General features: G+C 43.3%; 1 protein-coding gene across 1 annotated transcript in view; it reads left to right on the forward strand.

Moving 5' to 3' along the window:
• The window catches only part of asic4a (acid-sensing (proton-gated) ion channel family member 4a), a 253,901-nt gene extending 234,054 nt beyond the window's left edge, over positions 1-19,847 (forward strand). Inside the window, exons 9-10 of the mRNA XM_034186256.1 lie at positions 7,130-7,240; positions 19,381-19,847. Coding sequence (XP_034042147.1) covers positions 7,130-7,240; positions 19,381-19,506 — 237 coding nt within the window. The 3' untranslated portion in view covers positions 19,507-19,847. The remainder of the gene's footprint in view (positions 1-7,129; positions 7,241-19,380) is intronic.
• The last annotated feature ends 1,073 nt before the right edge of the window (positions 19,848-20,920 follow it).

The raw sequence follows: 20,920 nt of genomic DNA on the forward strand, positions 1-20,920 counted from the left end.
AACGGGCGGCACGCCACACCCGACGGCACTTCCGCAGGTGGGCCTGGACCGAGGGCACACCAACCTCTCCCTCGACCACCGGAAACAACGGGGGCTGGTACCCCAGACACACCTCAAAAGGGGAGAGGCCGGTGGCAGAAGACACCTGGCTGTTATGGGCATACTCGATCCAGGCCAAATGGGTACCCCAGGCCACCGGGTGCGCGGCCGTCACGCAGCGCAGGGCCTGTTCCACCTCCTGATTGGCCCGTTCTGCCTGCCCGTTGGTCTGAGGATGATACCCGGACGAGAGACTCACCGTGGCCGCCAGTTCCCGACAGAAGCTCCTCCAGACTTGCGAGGAGAACTGGGGACCGCGATCGGAGACGATGTCTGTTGGAATCCCATGCAGCCGGACGACGTGGTGGACCAGGAGGTCTGCTGTCTCCTGGGCAGTCGGGAGCTTCGGGAGGGCCACGAAGTGGGCCGCCTTGGAGAATCGGTCCACTATCGTGAGGATGGTGGTGTTGCCCTGGGACGGCGGGAGGCCCGTGACAAAATCCAGGCCGATGTGGGACCAGGGGCGATGAGGCACAGGCAGCGGCTGGAGCAGTCCCGGTGCCCTGCGGTGGTCAGCCTTGCCCCTGGCGCAGGTGGCGCAGGCCTGGATATAATCCCGAACGTCGGCCTCCAGGGACGCCCACCAGAAGCGCTGCCGGACAACTGCCACGGTTCTTCGCACCCCCGGATGACAGGAGAACTTGGAGCCGTGACAGAAGTCCAAGACTGCAGCCCTGGCCTCTGGTGGGACGTAAAGTTTGTTCTTCGGCCCGGTTCCGGGGTCCGGGCTCCGTGCCAGGGCCTCCCGGACGGTCTTCTCCACGTCCCAGGTGAGGATGGCCACGATAGCGGACTCCGGGATGATAGCTTCCGGTGGATCCGACAACTCAGTTTTGACTTCGTCTTCATGCACCCGGGACAAGGCATCCGATCTCTGGTTCTTGGTCCCGGGGCGGTAGGTGATCCGGAAGTCAAAACGGCCGAAGAACAGTGACCAGTGGGCTTGCCTGGGGTTCAGCCGCTTGGCGGTCCTGATATACTCCAGGTTCCGGTGGTCAGTGAAAACCGTGAATGGCACGGACGTTCCCTCCAACAGATGTCTCCACTCTTCAAGAGCCTCTTTCACCGCAAGGAGTTCTCGATTGCCGACGTCATAGTTCCGTTCAGCCGGGGTCAACCTGCGGGAAAAATAGGCACACGGGTGAAGGACCTCTTCGGTCTCTCCACTCTGGGACAGCACGGCTCCTATCCCTGAGTCAGAGGCGTCCACTTCAACCATGAACTGGCGGCTAGGGTCGGGCTGCACCAAAACTGGCGCAGTAGAGAACCTTCGTTTCAACTCCTTGAACGCGGCTTCGCATCGATCCGACCAGGTGAAGGGGACTTTTGGAGAGGTCAGGACTGTCAGGGGGCTAACTACCTGACTGTAGCCCTTAATGAACCTCCTATAGAAATTAGCGAAGCCGAGGAACTGTTGCAGCTTCCTACGGCTTGTTGGTTGGGGCCAATCTCTCACCGCCGCAACCTTGGCCGGATCAGGGGCGACGGAGTTGGAGGAGATTATAAACCCCAGGAAGGACAAAGACGTGCGGTGAAACTCGCACTTCTCGCCCTTCACAAACAGTCGGTTCTCTAACAACCGCTGCAGGACCTGACGTACATGCTGGACATGGGTCTCAGGATCCGGAGAAAAGATGAGAATATCGTCCAGATATACGAAGACGAATCGGTGCAGGAAGTCCCGCAAGACATCGTTAACCAAGGCTTGGAACGTCGCGGGGGCGTTGGTGAGGCCGAACGGCATGACCAGGTACTCAAAGTGACCTAACGGGGTGTTAAATGCCGTCTTCCATTCGTCTCCCTTCCGGATCCGAACCAGGTGATACGCATTTCGAAGATCCAGCTTAGTAAAGATTTTGGCTCCATGCAGGGGGGTGAACACGGAATCTCACAATGGCAACGGGTATCGGTTGCGAACCGTAATCTCATTCAGCCCCCTGTAATCAATGCATGGACAGAGTCCGCCATCTTTCTTGCCCACAAAAAAGAAACCTGCCCCCATCAGGGAGGTGGAGTTCCGGATCAGCCCGGCAGCTAATGAGTCCCGGATGTAGGTCTCCATTGATTCGCGCTCAGGTCGTGAGAGGTTGTACAGCCTGCTGGACGGGAACTCAGCGCCTGGAACCAAATCAATGGCACAATCGTACGGACGGTGCGGGGGAAGGGTGAGTGCCAGATCCTTACTGAAGACGTCAGCAAGATCGTGGTACTCAACCGGCACTGCCGTCAGATTGGGAGGGACTTTGACCTCCTCCTTAGCCTGTGAACCGGGAGGAACCGAGGATCCTAAACACCCCCGATGGCAGGTTTCGCTCCACTGAACCACCACCCCAGACGGCCAATCAATCCGGGGATTGTGCTTCAACATCCATGGGATGCCCAAAATCACGCGGGAGGTAGAAGGAGTTACAAAAAACTCAATCTCCTCCCGATGGTTTCCAGACACCACCAGAGTTACTGGTTGTGTCTTGTGTGTGAGTAAAGGGAGGAGGGTGCCATCTAGTGCCGCACCTGCAATGGCGAAGGAAGCGCCACCAGAGGGAGCCCTACCTCCCTTGCCCATCTGCTGTCTAGCAGATTCCCTTCTGACCCCGTGTCCACCAGTGCTCGGGCTTGAAGGGTTAAATCCCCGCTCAGGATTGTGACTGGGAGTCGTGTGGCAATTTGTGTGTGTCTTACTTGAATGTTTTGACCCCCCCTTAGCCCAGTCTCTAAGGGCGAGTGTTGTCGTTTTGGCCGTTTGGGGCAGTTTCTCTGTGTGTGCTCAGTTGAGCTGCAGAGAAAACACTCTCCACGGATCAGCCTCCCCATTTTGGCCCTGTGCATTTCCCTAACAATGGCAGCAGGGGGAGCTGTTGCCCCACAAAGCGCTGCAGCTGTGGAGCGTGGGGAGGGCGGCCCCTTTTCGAACCCGGAAGGGAGAGGGGCGGCGCGTATCCGGTCACGTCCTTCGCCTCGCTCCCGACGGCGTTCCTCCAACCGATTGTCTAACCGTATAACGAGATCGATAAGCCCATCTAAATCCCGCGGTTCCTCCTTAGCTACCAGCTGCTCCTTCAGAACCAACGACAGTCCGTTTATGAAGGCGGCGCGGAGCGCAACGTTATTCCAGCCGGACCTCGCAGCCGCGATGCGGAAGTTGACTGCATAAGCGGCTGCGCTCTCGCGTCCCTGTCTCATTGACAGCAGCACTGTTGAAGCGGTCTCTCCTCTGTTAGGGTGATCAAACACTGTTCTGAACTCCCCCACAAACCCAGTGTATGCTGATAACAACCGTGAGTTCTGTTCCCAGAGCGCCGTAGCCCAGGCGCGTGCTTTACCCCGAAGCAGAGCAATCACATAAGCTATCTTACTGGCATCAGTCGCGTACATGACGGGACGTTGTGCGAAGACGAGCGAACACTGCATAAGAAAGTCCGCGCACGTCTCCACACAACCCCCGTACGGCTCTGGAGGGCTTATGTATGCTTCAGGGGAAGGTGGGAGGGGTCGTTGAACGACCTGTGGAACGTCACTGTTGCGCACAGGATCGGCAGGAGGGGGAGCCGCAGCAGCGCCCTGAGGGCGCGCTTCCACCTGCGCGGCGAGAGCCTCCACCCTGCGGTTAAGGAGAACGTTCTGCTCGGTCATTAGATCCAACCGAGCCGTAAAAGTGGTGAGGATTCGCTGCAACTCACCGATCATGCCTCCTGCAGACGCCTGTGCACCCTGCTCTTCCATTGGCCGTTCAACAGCCGGTTGACGCCCCTCGGGGTCCATGACGTTGGCCGAGATATCCTGTTGTGAAAGTGTAGGAACACGGACCCACAACAGGGGGCGCAAATGAACGGACAATGGAGGAAGTCAAATAACAACACTTTACTGTTGTGAATGAGCACAACAAACACGGCAGGTCACAATAGTATGCAATGAAGTCAATTTACAGAACGTGTCATGTGGGCAGGCTCGAAGATAAGAGACGTCTGTCCAAAGCAGAACCGGAACAACACGATTTTCTCCTCCACCGAACCCCGGGAATACCGGAGCCGCCAAGTCCCGAACTCCCAGGTGGCCACTGCCTCCGCTTGTCGGATCTGGTACTGCTGGCGAGGAACAAAAACAGTTAGATGTAGGTGTGTTTATACCCAGCAACACGTATGGTGGGAAATCCACCTCCACCTCTCGTCGAAAAGTCTGCTGTCAAAAAACACAAAGCAACAATATTCTTCTGTCGAAAAGACAACTTGACTGGCTGAGCTCGTTACCTCCTAAGCATAGCGATATCTCGGCAAAGACGTGGAGATGTCGTCCTGCTGATATACGATTGAAGATCAGATGATTGGTGACAGCTGTCACAGGTAATAAGTGACAGCTGTCACCCCGGCTGCTCCTGTGAGGCGGCGGCGCCCTCTTGTGCCTGGAGCCCGCACTCCAGGCAGGGTGCCCTCTGGTGGTTGTGGGCCAGCAGTACCTCCTCTTCAGCGGCCCACACAACAGATATGAAAATTCAGTAAGGTAATCTTCTATTATACATTCCAAATCTAAGGTAGAACTCTACTAGTGTATACTAAAGTATATCTAAATATCTAAAAGAAAGAAGAGTAGAGCCACTTAGGTGCCTGGTCTTGAGAACCAGGGATAGTAGGTTGAAAAGCTTTTTTATCCCATGGGAACTCTTCCTGCCCACCTAAGTGGCTCAAGAATATGAACAGCATGTATATAAGTGACAGTTACATGACAATTTATATGACAATATTGAGATACGATAATTTGGCCATATTGTACAGCCCTACTATCAACTAGCTGAAAACTTTGAATATTAATTTAGATCTACATTTAAAAAAATACTTAAAGTGGCAGGAGGTTAAGAGGGCTGTAATTAAGGGGGTCAGCTGAAAAGCAAAAAAGAAAAATGCTTAAAAAGGTGGGGAGTATGGGGAGCAGAGCCCCTCCAGAAGCTGAAAGGCAAAATAAGGAAAATGCTTAAAAAGGCGGGGGGTAATTGGTGGGTTGGGGGGGTGGAGCTCCCCCAGAAGCTGGAAGGTTTTAGTTATGCTCATTCTCCCAAGAACCATTTTACTGAAAGTCTGAAGGACCTAAAGTATGTGAGAGGCAAATAAAGAAAAATGCTTAAAAAGGCGGGGGGGTCTGCGGGATGAAAGGTTTTTGCCATGCTAATGCTCCCCTGAAGCATTTACTCGAAATAAAGTCTGAAGGACCTAAATGACATGATGAGATGCTGACAAGCTTCGCTCATTCATGTCTGCGACATATGCATATTACATTAATACTGGGAAGTCAAAGATCTGCGTAAAAAAAAAAAATCCTGCATTTCTGACATTTAAAAATGTGTTTTTATTGTATTTTGGTTTTCAAGAAGGAAATGTACAGAAGCCCTGAAATGCTCACATCTACCGCTAGATGGCGACAAAAGTTGCTCAAATGTGCAGCAAGGTGTTGACTGTTTATTCATCTGAGAAGTTAAACTTTTGGGGACAATAAGACGGATTGACAGCCAAAAACAATTTACAGTTTTGTCTCTGAAATTATGGCCAACTTACTTGTTTCAAAGAAATATTGCTTTAAAAATCTAAGTACCAAATATTGTTCATTTTATGGGTTTAATTTAAAGGTGCATTAGTTAATCTCTTTTTAGGGGATATATGTGATGAGGTTATAACCTCACACACAGGGAATATGTTCACCAATTTTCTCACTGGCCTATAGCAGCCTGTATACTGTACTCTATGTAGAGCAACTGGGTCCGATTTTACAGGAAAACCATTTGCTTACATAGACTGTGACATTTATTCGTGCCCCTATGTCTTGTTTTGTACACCGTAGTATTACAGAATTGATTGATTGTGCAGCTGACAACATAGATTCACTTAACGCCAGCAAACAACCAGCTCCTAGTGCAACATAGACTTCAACTCAGACAGAAAACAACAGTAAATAAAGTTTGAGTGATGGCAGGTAAAAACAAGAACACAGGCATAACTTATAAAAAAGAATGGAAGGACGTCCATTTGGTTTTGAGTTGGCTTTCATTCCAATGGACAGGTAAGCAAACATTGATATAAAACATGAATATAGTGCAATAACAGTGTGAATAAGTTCATACTGTCACAACATAAAGGTCTTTGTACATTTAGCATCAAATCCAAGTGCTTTCATAAAAAATAAAAAAATTTAAAAAAAAAACATACACACACCAAGTATTGGTTTTGTTTTAATGGCAACAATGCACAGCTAGTATCTTAGCAAACATCAAATAAGGTGTTAAAAGCACAACACACATCAGCAACATTTAGACCTTGTTCAGACTGGGGTTGGCAATTCAAGCCAAATCTAGCTCAAGACAGCTTTTTTCTGAACAGGAACAACATAATAATCATGTTTAAGGCAGACTTGGCGGACCCATGTTGTCATGTGCAGATATACACACACACACACTCCTGCACTTTCACTTTCGGACACATCTCTTTTGGCTTTATTTGGATTGAGTTTGGACACGTGTGTAGGATGAGCCAAATTTGAAAAACAGGGCTGAAAGCTATCTGACTGGAAAGCAACCCAAATTGAATATAGCTTGAGCCACATTGCCAACCCCAGTCTGAACAGTGCCATATAGAGTCTGTCCAATCTTCTCCCATAGATGAGCTTTCCTGTGTATTGTGGTCATTGTTTTGTAATACGTCTGACAGCTCAGCCGGTCAGCCGGTTGTCTTCAGTATATCAGTTAATGAAGTTAGAATGTTGTTCATGAATGTCACCACACCCATAGGAGCATGTTTGGAAAGGGAGGGGTGAGGGTTAATTGCAATCTGAAAGATGTTGGTAAAAATTACAAAAGGCACCTTTAAAATATTATTTGAAATGTGAAACTGTAGATACTCAGACTTATCCTATTTGAACTTTTAGAACCAGATCCCTGCCAAACATATCTGGTAGGCGGAGCTCCAATGCAGAGATCCTCAGAAATTAACACTTCACCTGTATATAAATTCTTTTTTCCTTCTCCCTCCTGCCATGTTCTGGCACAAACCAGGTGATCAAGCAGCGACTACAGCGTCTGCTGAGACCGCAGAAAGAGGAACGGAAGAGCAAACAGCAACCGAGCATGATCGCAACAGTGGGCTTAGAAGATACGAAGACAAAGGTACACACTATACTGCAACAGCCAGAGCATCCCTGCAGTACTGTAACTGCTTTGAGAAAGTACATGGGACACATTTAGAGAGCTTCATTCATGTCTATTTTCTACTCCTACGTAATGAACACTGGCAGCTCCAAATTAGCCTTAAGTACAGTGCAAAGCATCCCTGGAGCTTTGGATTGTTACTGCACAACTTTTAATTCTATAGTGGCAAATTGTGCATCTGAACATAATTTTATCTCCCGTGACTCTGAAAATATACAGGACATAATGCTGTCGTGCCAGCATCCGTCCATCTGTCCGTCTGACTGTCTGGTGTTTTTAATAGATAGAGTTATTTTAATGTGTTTTAACATTTTTCACAGTCCAGGTACGATGACATACACAGATATACTAATTACAACATGGAACATATTGGCCTGATAGTCAATTCAAGCATTTCCACGTGTGATTTAAGAATAAGAACTTTGTTAATCCCGAAGGAAATTGTTTAGAAGAGTAATGAGTATATCTGAGGTGCACAGTGTCATTGCTAGTTTCCAGGTGGGTGGTGGTGTACTTTTCACATCCATCGTCCACATTCTTTAAATAGTAAGCACACATGCTCTCAGTTGGGTGCCCACTGGTATGGCGATCTTAAAATTTGGTGTCGTGAGGATGCATTGTTGGAGCTATTCTGCTATTTATATGGCACGATATTCATTTACGGGTTCACAACACATAATCCATATGTACACACCACAAAAGTGAATTGAAACCAAGAATTACATGAAATAAAATGAATGACTAATTGAAAAATACAAAGCTTCAACTTAATGCTTCACCTCAGGGAGCTTTGGTGGCTGCTGCCCACTTGCAGACTTTGACACTTTGTGTACAGGTCTGTTAAATCGCAGAAGACCCCTCACTTGACTCCACTGTCCAAATAGTAATGTGTCAGGTTCCAGCACAATCCAGCTCTTAAATTAGACATCAAATGGCAGCCAAGTTCATTGATTTTATGTTATACCCAAAACACACCCATTATATACAGTAAAACTAAATACAATCCCTGTGCGCGCACACACACACACACACACACACAATTAAGCACCCCATAAAAAGCAAAGTGGAGTTGGACACCCCCCCAAATGAACTTGCACATCATATCGTTGCATTATTGTTTACGTTTACTTTAATTACTGTTTTCAATTCGTTTTCATTGTTGACACAAGCTGAGTATGCCCGTGACATCAACCCACCACTGTAAGGAGCATCTCAATATTGCACCATATAATCAGTTGGAAATGGCCAAGTGGTTAATGCGCTTGGTTTCAGTGCAGAAGACTCCGGGTTCAAATCCCACCCCTGCCACATTTCTCCATGTAATGTGGAGTTGCGTCAGGAAGGGCATCCGGCGTAAAACCTGTGCCAGTTCAACATGCAGATTCACCTTGGATTTGCTGTGGCGACCCCGAGTGCAAACAAGGGAGCAGCCGAAGGGACTTACTTACTGTTGGTCTGCAGTTGAGTCCTGCTGCTCATATTCAAATGAGTCTGCAAGAGAAACCAGAAGTTTAATGTTTGGATAGCACGCCTGTAACTCTGGCTCATGAAAATAATCAATGTATCATATCGGTTTAGCACAGAATATGGACGCAAATGTTTGGAATTTGTATGGAAATCATTAATCGTTCATGGTATGCAGTGATTTAAGTCAGATTTCACCTCTTTATAAACACAAAATACAGTCAGTGACAAGAAAAATAGGCACACCCAAGCAATGGAATGAACTACAGTTTAACATGCCATTAAAAATGTAGCATTTCGAGTATGAAATTTAAAATTTTGTGTGTTGACATGTTTTTATAGCACATTTTCAGGCTTTCCAGAGTGGCACTGATTGATGCGGGTGCACTCAGGTGTACTTTGTCCAAGGTGCCATCACTACTCCACTCTCCACTCACAGGATGTTGAACTGGGGTGAATTTTTTACAGTAACTGGAGAGCCACTTTTTCATCAATCCCTGCTGTGATATTAAACTTCATGTATGTTTTAATGTTGCAAGGAAAGCAGAGTGCCCAGAAGAATCCCACGCAAATACATGGAGAACATTCAAACTCTACAGAATGGAAGTGGGCTTTAAGCCCACGACCTCAGTGTGAGGCGGGAATGCCAATCAGGGCCGCGTCGTGCTGCACGAGACATGAATATAAAACTAAGTGAAAACTTTACTGAATGTAAAACTAACTCAATATAAAGCCAAAATAATATAAAGCTCACTGAAACAACCAGAAACTTACTGTAAGTAAATCAGTGGAACTATGACACTGCATTAAGGTGCATATACATATACATATACATATATATATATATATATATATATATATATATATATATATATATATATATGTGTGTGTGTGTGTGTGTGTGTGTGTGTGTGTGTGTGTGTGTGTGTGTGTGTGTGTGTGTGTATACAGTAGTGTTCAGAATATTAGTAGTGCTATGTGACTAAAAAGATTAATCCAGGTTTTGAGTATATTTCTTATTGTTACATGGGAAACAAGGTACCAGTAGATTCAATAGATTCTCACAAATCCAACAAGACCAAGCATTCATGATATGCACACTCTTAAGGCTATGAAATTGGGCTATTAGTAAAAAAAAGTAGAAAAGGGGGTGTTCACAATAATAGTAGTGTGGCATTCCGTCAGTGAGTTCGTCAATTTTGTGGAACAAACAGGTGTGAATCAGATGTCCCCTATTTAAGGATGAAGCCAGCACCTGTTGAACATGCTTTTCTCTTTGAAAGCCTGAGGAAAATGGGACGTTCAAGACATTGTTCAGAAGAACAGCGTAGCTTGATTAAAAAGTTGATTGGAGAGGGGAAAACTTATACGCAGGTGCAAAAAATTATAGGCTGTTCATCTACAATGATCTCCAATGCTTTAAATGGCCCAAAAAAAACAGACACATGAAAGAAAATGGAAAACAACCATCAAAATGGATAGAAGAATAACAAGAATGGCAAAGGCTCACCCATTGATCAGCTCCAGGATGATCAAAGACAGTCTGGAGTTACCTGTAAGTACTGTGACAGTTAGAAGACGCCTGTGTGAAGCTAATTTATTTGCAAGAATCCCCCGCGAAGTCCCTCTGTTAAATAAAAGACGTGCAGAAGAGGTTACAATTTGCCAAAGAACACATCAACTGGCCTAAAGAGAAATGGAGGAATATTTTGTGGTCTGATGAGAGTAAAATTGTTCTTTTTGGGTCCAAGGGCTGCAGACAGTTTGTGAGACGACCCCCAAACTCTGAATTCAAGCCACAGTTCACAGTGAAGACAGTGAAGCATGGTGGTGCAAGCATCATGATATGGGCATGTTTCTCCTACTATGGTGTTGGGCCTATATATCACATACCAGGTATCATGGATCAGTTTGGACATGTCAAAATACTTGAAGAGGTCATGTTGCCTTATGCTGAAGAGGACATGCCCTTGAAATGGGTGTTTCAACAAGACAATGACCCCAAGCACACTAGTAAACCAGCAAAATCTTGGTTCCAACCCAACAAAATTAATGCCTCACAGATGTGAAGAAATCATGAAAAACTGTGGTTATACAACTAAATACTAGTTTAGTGATTCACAGAATTGCTAAAAAAAGCAGTTTGAATATAATAGTTTTGAGTTTGTAGCGTCAACAGCAGATGCTACTGTTATTGTGAACACCCCCTTTTCTACTTTTTTTACTAATAGCCCAATTTCATAGCCTTAAGAGTGTGCATATCATGAATGCTTGGTCTTGTTGGATTTGTGAGAATCTACTGAATCTACTGGTACCTTGTTTCCCATGTAACAATAAGAAATATACTCAGAACCTGGATTCATCTTTTTAGTCACATAGCACTACTATTATTCTGAACACTACTATATATATATATATATATATATATATATATATATATATATATATGCACACATTTCATTTACAGATGCAGTATAAAGCAGAAGTGAGCTTGTACCTGTGCAAAATCACTCCAACGACAAATAATTCAACATGATATCATCTCCCAGTAACTGCATCATGTCTAGAAACAGTCCATGTAAAAGTCACGCATGCAAACCCTTTAATATACAACAACTACATTTACAAGATTTTTTTAAGACACGTGTGGCGACACAAGACCATTTCAGAGTTATTGAATATGCTGATATCTTTGCAGGAGAACAAAGATCAGAGTCTTTCCGGTCCTCGTGCTTGAGGTTTGGACAGGACTAGATGTCTTTGGTACCTGGTCTCCTTGGGGAATCCTTGGGTATTAATGACCTTGTGTCTAATGAGCAGTTATTTGAGGAGACTCAGATGTGAAGTATCATTTGTATTGTGAAGGAACATAAGCTGTGACCTTTTGGCCGTGTGGCATGTTTCTCCAGGCATGATCCAGCATGCAGGTTGTCTTAGTGTTTGAGCACCTCAGTAGCTGGAGGAGGCCAAGAGTACACTCATATTTCACCTTATCTGGCCAAGTGATGCTTCCTTTATAGAGGTGGGGATGTACCAGTTGGCTGTCTGGGTGGCTGTCATCCAGGGCACAAGGCAGCTTCATGGTGCTACCAACAGATGCTCCCAGTATGACCTGAGTATTCAGGTCAGAAACATTATGGACTAACTTCAAAACCAGACAAATATCAAACAAAGCTGACAAGTGAGGGAAGCTTCTAACACCGATGTCAATTCTGAAGGAGCTACATGCTTCTGTGGAGTGACTTTGGAAACTAGGCTTTGCCAAATTTTGTCTGCTGAGTCACATTGACAGCTTCATGGTCAGGCCAGGTCTGGGAGAATGTTGTGATCCTGCATGTCACCGCATCCACCCCGTTATGAAACTCACCTTGGATCCAAGATTGTAGCCACCTTGAAAGATCAGTGGTCCAACCCCACCTTTCAGAAGTAACCATCTACACACATGCTGCAGCCATGCGAAACATGGGTGAGCCCTTGGCCTTTTCCAGTTGCTGGGGTCCTTAACAATGGGACACCTGCTTGCTGGGTTATGTCCAGAAAAGAGCACCATGTGGCAAAAAGGCCGGAGCTGATGTTCTCTCAAAATGCAATCGGTGTACCTCATCTGAGTCTTCCTAAGTAACAATTTGTTTGATGCAAAGTCATTCCAGCAGTGCCAGGGATCCTGAAGACACCAAGTACTAAAAACATCACGTCACTGAATTCAGTAGTTAGCGTCCAAGTCTCACAGCCATACAGAAGGACTGGAAGCACCAGGACCCTAAAGGCTTGGGATGTTGTTCATCTGCAAAGGTATCTGCATCACCAAAGTCATCAAAAGCCTGGATCCTAGTGTTGATCCAGGACCGTCACAAACTCAGACACTCCGACTCCTCACTCAGCTTCTCAGATGTTGCATTCATGGCTCCCATTGATTGTACAAAGACAGCATCATCTGCAGTGTCAAGGTCACTAAAACTTTAACCGTTGCCACAAAATACACAGTAAATTTTGCAGAGTAAAATATACTCTGCCAGGATAACATTTGGTACCAGTCCAAATAGAGTTAATAGAACTATTGTAGAGTGAAATCAGCTCTACAGTCTTGTCAAATCACGTTTTAAAACTCCAATAAGAGTCATTCACAGCATGATAGAGTTGATTTTACCCTGTGATAGAATTGATTTAGCACTGTGATAGAGTGTATTTAACTCTATAAGGACTGGGCCAAAATGTTATCCTGGCAGAGTATATTTTACTGTGCAAAATTTACTGTGTACTTGAGGTACTACTTTTCACAACCCTTCTCGACAGTCCATGCAAAAGCATTGAACCATGTGGGTGCCAGAACAGGTCCCTGATGAACACCAAAAAGAAGATTGTGGCCCTGCTCAGAACAGCACTGGTTGTACCTGTGCATAGGCTGTCTGTTAGCAACTTATTAAGAGTCCTGCAAATGTTTTAGGAATTTAGGACATCCCAGAGAGCAGGCGCTGCAAAAACCAACATCGGCTGCAAAGAAGCCTTGCTGATAATCAGGTTTGTGTTCAGTGAGTAGTTGCAAAGCTAACACATCTTAATGGTAGACTGACACAAAGAAAGACTTCTTTAAGCAAAAGCAAAAGTTCAGCTCGAGTCTTGTTTGTTCCTTCTAGGAAACCACAACTGAAGTTTCACATCTTCTTTGTAACCCTGTTCTTTTTTGGGTTATTGGTAAGAGGAAGTACTCGACTGTTCAACTTCAGCATAATTCTTGAGAGGTGCTACAGTTATGAATCATCTGACATTTAAGTGACACTGCACAAGAGCGCCTTCACTTTGGTTGAATACTGTGTGTAGGAACACATTTATTCAAGAAGAGGAACTCAAGAGTGCAACATTTGTACGTTACATATTTGACATGGATTCACGGAATTGAATTCTTTGTGAGTCATTTTTACCTTTATGTGTGGTTCTGTGTGGCCTGGCATTTGATCAGTTTTGTTCAAAATGGACCACTCTATCCTTGATTAACACAAAATCCTTATGCTATGTGAGTCCATATTTGGCTCAAGAGAAGACCCCAAAGCAGAGAACCACAATGAAGGTCAGTAAGAAGCTGACTAATTACAGTCAACAGTGGTAGGCTGCATGAATGCACACAGTAGTAGAAGGTGAAGAGTGAGGAAAGCCACCCAGACAACCCAGAAGAAGTTACAGGCTTCTGTGGCTGTGATTGGAGAAATTGTGCACAGTCCATGTTTTGCATTTTGTATCACCAGTTTTACAGCTTCATGATGAAGTGGAATAGAGAAGGGTTTTCTTTCACCAAAACATTAAATCTAGGCTTGCATCTTGTACCTTCTGGCAAATTGTAGCTAAACTTTTAGGTCTTCTTTTTAAGAAACCCTCCTCTGTACCACTTCATCATGAAGCTGAATAACTGATGATGCAAAATTCAAAACATGCACTGTGCACAGTTTCTCCAATCACAGCCACAGAAGCCTGTAACTACTTCTGAGTTGATGTTCCTCACTGTTCTTCTTCTTGCACAGTCACTCAGTTTTTCTACTCCACACAGATTTACCATAGAGTGCCATACTGTTTGCATTTTGTGTTACACCAATGCATTCCATTACTTATGCAACCCATCATCTTGGCTTTTATATTTTTAATTAATTTAATTCAAGAGTTTAAGGAAGATAATTTTAGACATTTTTATGCTGAGGAGTCTGATTTACTTACTGTATTGGAAATGACATAAACAAATTAAAATGCGTGAAATACCAAGGGGCTGAATACTTTTGGAGGACACTGTATGTACATTTCCAACTCACCGAATATATTTTGGACTTTATTTAAATCATTCATTAAGATTCACAAACGGCGGGATAAATGGTGTCTGGAGTTGGCAGTTCTCCAGAACTAATGGACTGTGCGGCGTTTTATTTAAGGTAGCAGGACTGTGGGGCTATGTTACAATAAGTAGGTGTGTATGTTTTTGTGTTTTACACTGATCCACTGGCTCAACGCCCCTCGGTACGCTGATAACTGATATTATCTGTTCGATGGTTTCCTTAGAGTCTCTTGAAATAGTGCAGCAGATAAGTGAATATTTACTGAGGGATCCTTCAAATGGTGATGCAAGCACCAAATTTGGCACACATACTCGTTAGACATTACTCTTTTAAAAATGCAGAATGGCCACATGAACTTTCAATAGGCACCTAAGAAGGGGTCAGTTGAAGAATTACACAGGGGTCAAAATGTAAAATGCTCCAATCATTTGGAAAGGTATTCCATATTATTTGTCTGATCACAAAGATTCCAAAAAGATATAGTTTGGACTATCTGTGAATGAATGTTATGGAGTTATGGGGTAAAAACAGCAAAAACACTGAGAAAGGGCAATTTCAGTTTGTACAGGGGTGAAAAAGTTGAAGTTGCTCAAATTTTAGTAAAAAGTGGTGCAAATTACTGGTTGAGCTAATAGGATTAATAAATGGAATAGTTTTGACTGTGTTGCGTGCTTGGTTTGCAAAGTAAAGGCTAAACAATGTCGGCATCCATTGGATTCTGTGACATGTAACATGATAACTAAGCATGATACATGATGCAAACTATTCCTTTTTAAAACCATATTCACTCAACTAATAATTCGCATTACTTTTTTATCAAAATTGAAGCAACTTTAACTTTTGACCCCTGTACAAATTGAAATTGACCGTTGTCACCATTCTTGCTGTTTTTACCCCATAACTCCGGAACATTCATTCACAGATAGTCCAAACTATACCTTTCTGGAATCTTTATGATCAGACAAATAATATGGAATACCTTTCAATATGATTGGAGCATTTTTAAATTTTGACCCCTGTGTAATACTTCAATTGACCCCTTCTTGGCCGCCTATTGAAAGTTCATGTGACCACTCGGCATTTTTAAAAGAGTAATGTCTAAGGAGTACGTGTGCCAACTTTGGTGCTTGCATCACCATTTGAAGCATTTTTTTTCAGTTATCCGCTGCACTATAAGCCACCTTTGAACACCTGCAAATGCTGCAGACTCCGGTCAACATCCTAATTTCATTTATGGTTTGTCTGGTTCACTGAATTATTGTTAGTTACCCACTGACAGCTGGCTTTGCAGCAGAATCAATGGTTTATTTTGGACAAGGGACAGATCACTTTCCAGGCAAGACACCTAGCTGAGTTTGTAGATTTATAGTCAAATGAATTTGTGTTGCTGAAAAATAAATATTTTTCATCGGTCAGCAAAAGCAGCCAAGGCTTTTAAATTACTCCACCTTTTTCTATTTCCAAGCTCTGTGTGTGTGTGTGTGTGTGTGTGTGTGTGTGTGTGTGTGTGTGTGTGTGTGTGTGTGTGTGTGTGTGTGTGTGTGTGTGTGTGTGTGTGTGTGTGTGTGTGTGTGTGTGTAGGTTGTCTAACTGGTGGCTTGGGAGCCAGATAAGACCTGTAAGCCAATGGATAAGTGTGTCTGTATGTACACATTTTATTAGCCGTCCTCCCTGCCAGATATTCGCATGCATTTTTCGAGGCGTTGCATTAAAGCAATCAACACTTACACTCAGCACTAAGCAGCACACACGTCATTGAAAGTTTTCATTTAGCACATCGTCTACACTGTGTAATCAGGAAAAGCACTTATGTTTATATGTGCACCCATGGACGTGTGGGTCTTTGGATAAGGTGGTCAGGCGCCGAGCTTGTGCATCGCAATCCTGAGGCAGCATGACAAAGTTACACCACAGACCTAAAAAAAACCTGAAACCCGTTACCCTAAAACAAACCAGTTTTCCTATTTATACAGTGTAATACGGCACAAAGCTCACTCTATGGCAGATGGAAGCACAAACCAGAAATGACACAAAACAATCCAGAAATGGCACAAAAATTCAGCCCCAGTGGAGAAAAAGCCACAAACTGGACAACATTGTCGTAAAAAGCCACAAACCGATGGTAGATGAAGCCGCTTCGCTCGTTCATGTCTGCGACATAGACATATTATTCAGATACGTCTTACATCGGTGGGTTGATGGTGAAGGTACAGTTTGTGTCAACAAGAAAACTGAACTGAAAACAACAATAAAACAAAGTAAAAGTAAAGATCAATGGAAATATCCAAAAACAAAAAACAAATCAGTCATCTTCCATCCTGTTAAAGAGTCTAGTTAGGCTGGAACCTGATGCATGACTATTTTGACAGCAAAATCAAGTGAGAGGTTTTCTGTGATTTAACAGGTCTGTGTGCAAAGCTCAAACAAAAAAATAAATAAGGAATATCTACTATTCATGCAAAAGAAATATTTTCATTCCTTTAAAGATGGAATGTTCTGTTTAACTCAGCTTCACCTTTCAGCTCAAGCAAATATTCTTACCATTGCACTTAAAAACATTCATTATTTGTGTAGCATATAATAAAATAAATGTAGATATTACAACCCCAATTCCAACGCGGTTGGGACGTTGTGTTAAATGTAAATGAAACAGAACACAGTGATTTGCAAATCTTCTTCAACCTATATTCAATGGAATACACCACAAAGACAAGATATTAATGTTCAAACTGATAAACGTTATTGTTTTTTTGCAAATATTGGCTCATTTTGAAATGGATGCCTGCAACACGTTTCAAAAAAGCTGGGACAGTGGTATGTTTACCACTGTGTTACATCATCTTTCCTTCTAACAACACTCAATAAGCGTTTGGGAACTGAGGACACTAATTGTTGAAGCTTTGTAGGTGGAATTCTTTCCCATTCTTGCTTGATGTACGACTTCAGTTGTTCAACACTCTTTTACTACGAAGCCACGCTGTTGTAACACATGCAGAATGTGGGTTGGCATTGTCTTGCTGAAATAAGCAGGGACGTCCCTGAAAAAGACGTTGCTTGGATGGCAGCATGTGTTGCTCCAAAACCTGGATGTACCTTTCAGCAGTGATGGTGCCATCACAGATGTGTAAGTTGCCCATGCCATGGGCACTAACACACCCCCATACCATCACAGATGCTGGGTTTTGAACTTTGCACTGTCTTTTTCCTCTTTTGTCTGGAGGACACGACGTCCATGATTTCCAAAAACAATTTGAAATTTGGACTCATCAGACCACAGCACACTTTTCCACTTTGTGTCTGTCCATTTCAAATGAGCTCGGGCCCAGAGAAGGCGGCGGCGTTTCTGGATGTTGTTGATGTTTGGCTTTCACTTTGCATGGTAGAGTTTTAACTTGCACTTGTAGATGTAGCGACGAACTGTGTTAACTGACAATGGTTTTCTGAAGTGTTCCTGAGCCCACGCGGTAAGATCCTTTACACAATGATGTAGGTTTTTAATGCAGTGCCACCTGAGGGATCGAAGGTCACAGGCATCCAATGTTGGTTTTCGGCTTTGCCGTTTACGTGTAGAAAGTTCTCCAGATTTTCTGAATCTTCTGTTTATATGATGGACTGTAGATGATGGAATCCCTACATTCCTTGCAATTGAACATTGACAAACATTGTTCTTAAACTGTTGGACTATTTTTTCACACAGTTGTTCACAAAGTGGTGATCCTCACCCCATCTTTGCTTGTGAACGGCTGAGACTTTTGGGGATGCTTCTTTTATACCCAGTCATGACACTCACATGTTTCCAATTAGGTGTTCTTTGAGCATTCATCAACTTTCCCAGTCTTTTGTTGCCCTTTCCCAAATTTTTGAAACATGTTGCAGGCATCCATTTCAAAATGAGCAAATATTTGCACAAAAACAAAAAAGTCTATCAGTTTGAACATTAAATATCTTGTCTTTGTGGTGTATTCAATTGAATATAGGTTGAAGAGGCTGTGCAAATCATTGTATTCTGTTTTCATTTACATTTTACACAGCGTCCCAACTTCATTGGAATTGGGGTTGTATGTCAGTCTTGCTGCAGGAATGGATTTAGTTTGTAAGAAAACAGAAAACAGCATTTCATTTGTGTCTGTATGACAAAGCAAGGTAGGTATGTGAAACAATTCGGTTTTATGGTGAAACCATCAAATTTTGCATAGACATTGATATAGTAGTAGTAGGAATAACAATAATTATTGTTATTGTTAGATATTGTGTGGAAAGTTTTTCCCCAGATGCTCATATACAGAAAAATCCACGATGGCCACCATGCCATTCCAGAATATCTTCAAAATGTTCTGTCTTTATTACTAGATGTTACACAGACACAAAAAGGAGTGTCGTTTTTTTGTTTTCTTACACACTGACTCTTTCCATTACAACCACAGTTACATTGATTTAAAAAGAAAAAAGAAAAGGAAAAAATGAGCTTGGTATGATATCTTTAAAAAAATGTGTGATACATACATTTAAAAAGTAATTTACTTTTACCATGAAATGTACAGTTGTTTCGCATGTCTGATCCACTACATCAGTGTGGAATGTGAGGAATCACTGTAAAGCACTTTATACTGGACAGTAAGGCTCTATCACACTACAATCCATTGACATGCTTTTGTTTGTCGTTTTCCTTTTCTTTTTTTTCAAAAAATAATCTCGCACAGTCATAAGCACAGCGTATGATTACACTCTGAGGTCCTGCAAGAACAAAATGCAAGTTGTCTCCATCTTTGGGATTATGGTGTTTGAGTGCGAGATGATTTGTTTGCTGTGCATCAACAGGAGCCCAACGACACAGCAAGGAGTCACCCAGAGGGGGCGTACGCCAACACCATCCTCCCCAACCACCACCACCACTACCACCATCACGCCGGGCGCCAAGGGGTGTTTGAGGACTTTGCTTGCTAGAGACAGCGCCCGTTTCCAGGCCTGGTGACAACCAAAGCTAAGAGCTGAGATCAATAAGAGACTCTCAGTGTTTCCGTTGGCCCGCCGCTGTCACCGGTGGAAAGCTACAGCCAAAGCCAAACACCAAACCTGTGCTGCTAACAAACCACTTACCTGAACAGTATGTAGGCACAAATTGGACACCGCTTTTTCTTCTTCATTTCTCTTTTGCCTAAATGGGACCCTTCACAATGTTGTCCCACTTCACGAGGCGCCAGGCACGATGTGAATTTCAGGGCCAATTTGTAGTACACGATCAGCATAAGGGAGCGGAGTACTGCATGTCAACAAGTTTATATTACAAAAATAAAATTTTATTTAATTAGCCAGCTACCATATCAGGGTTTTTTTTTAACCATTCTCCCTCTGGATCTCCAGTGAACTCTAAAAAAAAAAAAAAAAAACCTGCTGTATTTTATCAAGCCATTGCACCATCAAAGATGATGTAATTCTTTGCAGAGATACTACAAGCTGCTGTATATGTTCTATACTGTATACATACTGAGAATACTACATACTTGTGGTACATCATCTAAAGTATGATGAGGATTATTTTACCTGAAAAGGATGTGAAGATCTAGCAGCATCTTTCCACATGGTCACTTTGTCTGGTTACAGTGTTAGAGAGTAGCATTATACTTGTACATATAAGTCCAACTTTCAAAGGAGAAACTTATAAAAGTTCTGTTCAGTGGTTGTTGTTTATATTCTGTTAATACAAATCTTTATACATTTTAGAAAAGAATTTTGTATAACAATAAGAGACACAATTGTAGCATTTACTGTACACTTACAATCTGCAGATATGGTTAATATACTTGTCCAGGAAAAAAATGACAATTATTTTTATCTTTATGTTTCATATGTTCTGCTTTTACAAGTCAGTGCAGTTTTTATTCCGAAATAATCTAAGATGATGCATTTTGCATTTGAATGAAGATGCTGTGTGTTCAGTTAAGATATTTACGGTTAAATTGTGTTCTGCTTCAGTTCTTTGCTGCAAACCAGCTCTTTACTTTGGTTGACATCATTACTTTAAGATACCATGAGCAATAACAGTTTTTTGTCAGTACACCAGTGGGAGCGTAGCGACGCTAATGCCTAACGATGTGCATTTGCATGTTGAATTGAACATCACAATGGAACAAATTTGATATTGTTCCATTAAATAGCAGGAATTTGATCATTGGGCTCGGCTGCGAAAAACTGTCCCTCTTACGGAAGCTTAAAGCTGTACGGCCTTTCAAATTTTTCAGATTTAACATAAAATAAATTTCTGTGGCACCACTATTCCTCAGCATTTAAATAAGAGATCCTTAATATATAAGCAAAATTCTCACTGTCTGGAAAACAAAATGAAATTCTGCCCCTAAAA

This window comes from Thalassophryne amazonica, chromosome 14 (genome assembly GCF_902500255.1).
Source record: "Thalassophryne amazonica chromosome 14, fThaAma1.1, whole genome shotgun sequence".
NCBI classification, from domain to species: Eukaryota; Metazoa; Chordata; class Actinopteri; order Batrachoidiformes; family Batrachoididae; genus Thalassophryne; species Thalassophryne amazonica.